This window comes from Palaemon carinicauda, chromosome 5 (genome assembly GCF_036898095.1).
Source record: "Palaemon carinicauda isolate YSFRI2023 chromosome 5, ASM3689809v2, whole genome shotgun sequence".
NCBI lineage: Eukaryota > Metazoa > Arthropoda > Malacostraca > Decapoda > Palaemonidae > Palaemon > Palaemon carinicauda.
In genome coordinates this window covers 176,752,544-176,758,543 of record NC_090729.1, presented here as the reverse complement: position 1 = coordinate 176,758,543, position 6,000 = coordinate 176,752,544, and the positions used below count along the sequence as shown (strand labels likewise).

Sequence of the window (6,000 nt, the reverse complement as noted above, 5' to 3'; positions counted from 1 at the left end):
AAAATTAGCAAACATTGAATACACTCGCTTGCTATTGAATTCCATTTGTGAGCCCTCTTTCTTTTATTTCACCAGTCCTCAATATTTTACATTTGGTTTTAAATAAGGAGGAAGGAGTGAGGCAATTAGCTTTCTATATAATTCTAGAGGTCTTTAAAGAAAGAGATAATTCGTATGTGCAGGTCACAATTCATCAGAGGAAATACATTAAACAGAATAGTAATCTAGGATTTATTAAAATTCTTATGAACTCAGCACAAGAAGTAGAACATTTCAAGTCGAGACAATTTACCACTGAGGAATAAAAGAGAGATTCGACGTAATGGATATAATGCTTTCTTGGTCCTGTAACGCTGTCATACCTTCTTATATTGATGAAAACAAAGAAGGAATATAAGAGGACTTAAAAAATAAAGAAAGGAGAGACTATTGATGAATGGAAGAATAGAGGCAAACGAAATAAAATAATTCCAAGCCTGTTGGCAGGTGGGAAAGAAAGTCAGTTAATTTGAAAAATTCTTGGTTTGCCTGCAAGGGAGTGAGGGCGTGCATGCTCAAGAATAACAAAACAACGTTCATTATGAATATCAATGATAATAATAGCAAAACAAAATCCACGAACATAGAAAACAATAGTTTTTCAACAGGATTCACGCCAAAGCATAACTTACAATTAGTACATGAATTTTAATCATATACAAGTAAAGCTAAACGTAACATAGATATATTGTTGCAATTGATAATATATTCACCTTACATATAATTTATGTAAATGTAGTTCTCTAGTGAATGTTGTGGTTGGTTTAATGATGACGACATAAAATTTAATATAAAAACAGGTGAGTCAGGTTGATTATAAATTGTCACGTTGAAACACTACATTCACTGAATATTATCCAATGAAGATGTATTTTCAGACTCCGCACCGCACGTGGAATTATTTTCTTTCTTGCCATTTTCTCCAGCTCGGAATTGCAGTAAGATAATGAGGTAAGTGGCGATGAAACTAGCGATCTGTTGGAGAGTAAAATGAAACCAGCATACGCTCAAGAGTTTGACCACAATTTACAGTAAAGTTATTTTTTTTGATGGAACACTCTTAATAATTATCGGGGATGTTCTAAAAATTGTTTAGAAGATTGCTTGTTTTTAGATCCCTTTGGTCTTTGATTTAATTTAGGAAGTATCTCAAATGTAAAAAAAAAATCGTACGTTGTTGTATCAACATAGCTGTAGAATACGTACAATAAATACTGTACAGAAGTAAAATTAATGTGGTGCAAAAAATTGCTAAATAAACACACGACGCATAGTGTCTGATTACTTGTCATCTCGGTAGAAAATAAAGTATAACGCTGTCTAATGTCACACATGATATCCATTCCCAACAATCATACCAACTACATTTTTTTTTCTCACCTGACGCCACTTGTATCAAATAACATCGACTGGTGTGTCTGATTATACAGCAAATTTTTTAAACGTTACTTTTGGTAGCTATAGTACACGGTGTATACTTTAAAAATTGCCGAATCAGAAAGAGTATTAGTAATTTTATTATACTCAAAACAATCAGTATCTACATTAATTTTAAAGATCGCCTGAATGTAAGGAAACTAATTTCCTAAATTAAGTTAGCAGAATGATAATTATGCAACAATCAATGAAAGCATTCATTACCACGAAAGGTAACCTCTGCACATAGGATAGCCTCAACTTGGTACCTGTCCCAAGCCCCGGTAAATGGGGCGGCAGGAAAGGCATCCGGCCATGAAAAATTAGCCAAAACCAATATGGCCAGTGGTGATTGTGAGATTAGAATTAAAGGGATTAAAAGGTGATGAAGTGTGGGACAAAGGTAGATGGAGAAGGCTGGCCAGAAACATCGACCCCACATACAAGTGGGAAAAGATACAGACAAAGAAGAAGAAGAGGGGTATAAGAGTGGATTGGGTCTTTTTATGGTGGTATATCTGTGCTTAGAGATCTGTTCAACCCTCTATTGCGATGAAGAAATTTGTAAGCACCGTCTATTACCTCTATCCAATTTATCAGTTTTGCTACAAGAAGCTAGGGAACTTACTACGAGTGAATATGGGAGAGTAATTGTTAAGATCTTCACTACCGTTAAAAATAAAAATAAAACACACTAACTTTTTATGATTGAAAGTTGGAATGGGGTAGTTTATGCTCAAGAACTTAGCGTGATCTCACTGTATTATCTTACCTTCAGTGCAAAAGGAGGGACCATATAAAATCAAAAATTTTAAGTAATTTTTATTTTTCCTAACATACTTACCGAGAACTACTTTCCTAGGAGTTACCTGTAATCTCCTCTCTACCGACCAGAGTTTTGTGTAGTATACCCTACACCCGTTTTCTATGGAGGGCTAACCCGGGAGTGAGAGAACGTGCCCCGAGGGTAGCCTTGAGCTAGGTCGGCGTCAGCTTGGGTCCCGTTAGCCAGTAAGTTCCTCGGATGTTGCAAAAAGTCCCTGCAAGGGCAGAAAGGCACTCGGGGAAGGTAGGGAGGGCCATTACCCGAAAGTAGTTCTCGGTAAGTATGTTAGGAAAAATAAAAATTACTTAAAATTTTTGATTTGTTCCAACACAAATACTTACCTCGAACTACTTTCTTAGGAGACTTACACTTTAGGAGGTGGGAGTGGCTTCCTGGCCTTCAGACCCAGCAAAGCGGACGCCAAGAATCCTAGATATGAACTAGGTTCTTAAAACTGGGAAACGAACGGTAGGGTAAACTACACAAAGAACTCACGTTAGTGTCTAAGTACTCACCCTTTGAAAAATCTTCTGATGTTAAGTCCAGTAACAAAGTTGCAGAGACGTGTTCTTCATTGGTTACATGAGTGTGGTTATCTCCGATAGGGATAGGAAACGGGGATAGGGTGAAAAGGAACGAACCTGTGTCTCCTGGTTTTGCTATCCATGATTGTGCCTGGGGCTTCACCGTTAAATCACTTGGAGCGCGGAGATGACTGTCCCAATGGAGAACCCGTCTAAGGACCTTCTTGAGTAATCCTTGAGGTAATGGGCAGTAAAGGTCGACTGGTTCGACCAAGTGCCCGCCCGAAGGATCTGGCCCACTGCCATGTTCTTCTCAAAGGCTAAGGAAGTGCTCAGACCTCTGATGTCATGGGGCTTGGGAGTACCTGGCAAGGCTAGTCCCTCCTCCTTGTAGGCCCTGGCAATAACTTGTCTCAACCAAAAGGATATGGTATTCTTCGATACCTGCTTCTTTGTAACACCTGTGGAGACGAAAAGGCTCTTGATGCCTGGCCGGAGATGTGCAGTCCTCTCAAGGTATTTCCTAATGGCACGGACAGGGCATAACCTCAAATCCTCAGGATTCCCAGTCCTAGGAATAGCTGGCAGAGAGAACCCCTCGAATTTAGGATCCCAGATTGCTGGGTTCTGGGTTTTTGCCACGAACGAAGGGACGAGCTTGAAAGAGATCTCTCTCCACCCCTTCGAATGAGAGACGTCATAAGACAGCCCATGGATCTCACCTACCCTTTTCGCAGAGGCCAAGGCCAACAAAAAGACCGTCTTGAGAGTGAGATCCCTGTCTACAATATCCTTCATTGGTTCGAACGGGGGGCTACTTAACATCTTCAGGACCCTAGCTAAGTCCCACTGAGGCACCCTAACAGTTTGAGGGGGGCAGGACTGTTCAAAACTCCTGACAAGCATAGAGATGTGTCTAGAGAAGCCCAGGTCGATGCCCTTTAGAAGGAAGACTTGACCCAAGGCTGCTCGTACTCCTTTTATAGCTGGGATTGACATCCCTATCTCGTCTCTGAGATATACTAGAAAGTCTGCGATATCTGGGACTGATGCTTTGAGGGGTTTGATGCTCTTCGAAGCGCACCACTTCGTGAAAGAGGCCCATTTTGCTTGGTAGACCGCTGCCGACGACCTTCTCAGGTATCGCGACATCCTCTTAGCCGTTCCTGACGAATATCCTTCCTTCCTCAGGAGGCGCTCGATAGTCTCCAGGCGTGAAGGCGTAGAGACTGTGGGTTGTCGTGGAACCTGAGAAAGTGTGGCTGTTGTAGAAGATCTGGCCTGTCGGGGAGTGGCCACAGAGGATGGCTTGTCAGGTCTTTTAGGTCTGCGAACCACTCCCTCTCTGGCCACCAGGGCGCTACCAAAGTCATCCTTAAATTCCGGGCAGCCCTTACTCTGTTGAGCACTTGCCTGTTCAACGTGAAGGGAGGAAAAGCGTACACGTCTAGGTTGTCCCACTTGTGCTGAAAGGCATCCTCCAAGGCTGCCTTTGGGTCTGGGACAGGAGAACAATACACGGGGAGTTGTGCGTTCAGCTTGGTTGCAAAGAGGTCCATCACCGGGGAACCCCACTGTTGAATGATGAGCCTGGCTACTTCTGGGAGGAGGGACCACTCTGTTCCTACTATCTGACCCATCCTGCTGAGACCGTCGGCTAGGACGTTCTTTTTCCCGGGGATGAACCTTGCCAATAACACTATCTGGTTCGCCTCCGCCCAATCCAGGATCTCTAGGGCGAGATCGCACAACTCCCTTGATTTTAGGCCTCCTTGCTTCTTTATGTACGCTACCACTGTGGCGTTGTCGCACATCAACGCCACAGTTTTTCCCCTTAGTAGATCGATGAAGTGCAGGCAAGCTTTCTGGACTGCCTTCAACTCTAGGACATTGATGTGTAGGCCTTTCTCCCCGTCCATCCAGGTTCCTCTCGCCGTCCCGTTGAGGAGATGGGCTCCCCATCCCTGGTTGGAGGCGTCTGTGAATAGGAGCATCTCGGGAGGCTCGGTCGCGAAGGGCATCCCCTTGAGCGTGTTCAACCGGCAATGCCACCATTCCAGGGAGGGTATTGTGTTTGGCAGGACTGGAATTAATTTCTGGGGCGAGTCCAGTTGGTTCCAGAAGTTCTTCAGGTTCCATTGGACGGCCCTGAGTCTGAGTCTCCCCTGGGGAACCAGTTTCTCCAATGACACCAGAAGACCTATTAGCCTTTGCCAGTCCTTCGCCCTCCTGGGTTGCCCCGACAGAAAAGGGAGAAGGATCTTTATTAGATTGCTTACCCGCTCCTCTGACGGAAAAGCTTTCACTAGTAGGGAATCCAGTGTCATCCCCAAATAGGTCATTCTGGTGGAGGGAGATAGGTTCGATTTTTCTGGGTTGATCATGATACCCAGACCCTTGCAAAACTGGAGAAGTTTTATACCCTGCTCCTTCAAAACGTCCTCTGAGGAGGAAAGAAGCAACCAGTCGTCCAGGTAACGGATGAGGCGAATGCCTCGCTCGTGAGCCCACACCGAGACTGTCGTGAAGACTCTCGTGAATACCTGGGGAGCTGTCGACAACCCGAAGCAGAGGGTCTTGAATTGCAGGATCTGGGTACCCCATTTCACCTGGAGAAACTTCCGGCTTGAGGGGTGGACCGGGATTTGGAAGTATGCGTCCTTGAGGTCTATGGTCATCATGTAGTCTTTCTCCCTCAATGACAGCAAGACCGACTTCGGAGTGTCCATTTTGAAATCTGTCTTTCGCACAAACTTGTTGAGAGCTGACAGGTCTATCACCGGTCTCCACCCCCCCCCTCCCCCCCGTCGCCTTTTCTACCAGTAACAGTCGGCTGTAGAAACCTGGTCCTGGGTGCAGGACCTCCTCCATGGCGCCCTTCCCCAACATCGTGGACACCTCTTCTTGAAGGGCCGCCCTCTTCAACGGGTCCTTGGGTGCCAGCCACTCCGACAGGCTGGCCGGAATTAAAGGCGGGGGTTCCGTTAAGAACGGTAGCCTGTACCCCTCCTTAAGTACGGATACTGTCCAGGGCTCTGCTCCGTGAGCCTTCCATGCTTGCCAATGTAGTCTGAGGCATCCCCCAACCTGAGGCTTGGGCAGGAGTAGGGGGCCTCCCACTCTACCTCCTCCTGGAGGAGCGGCCTGAACGGCCTCTCCTGGAGGCAGAATACCCTGTTCTAAACAAGGCAGACG

The 6,000-nt window shown here is 45.2% G+C and overlaps 1 protein-coding gene across 1 annotated transcript in view; it reads right to left on the bottom strand.

Annotated features, from left to right (window-relative positions):
• Positions 1-548: 548 nt before the first annotated feature.
• The window catches only part of LOC137641626 (uncharacterized), a 106,760-nt gene continuing 101,308 nt past the window's right edge, over positions 549-6,000 (bottom strand). Inside the window, exon 4 of the mRNA XM_068374356.1 lies at positions 549-1,014. Coding sequence (XP_068230457.1) covers positions 883-1,014 — 132 coding nt within the window. The 3' untranslated portion in view covers positions 549-882. The remainder of the gene's footprint in view (positions 1,015-6,000) is intronic.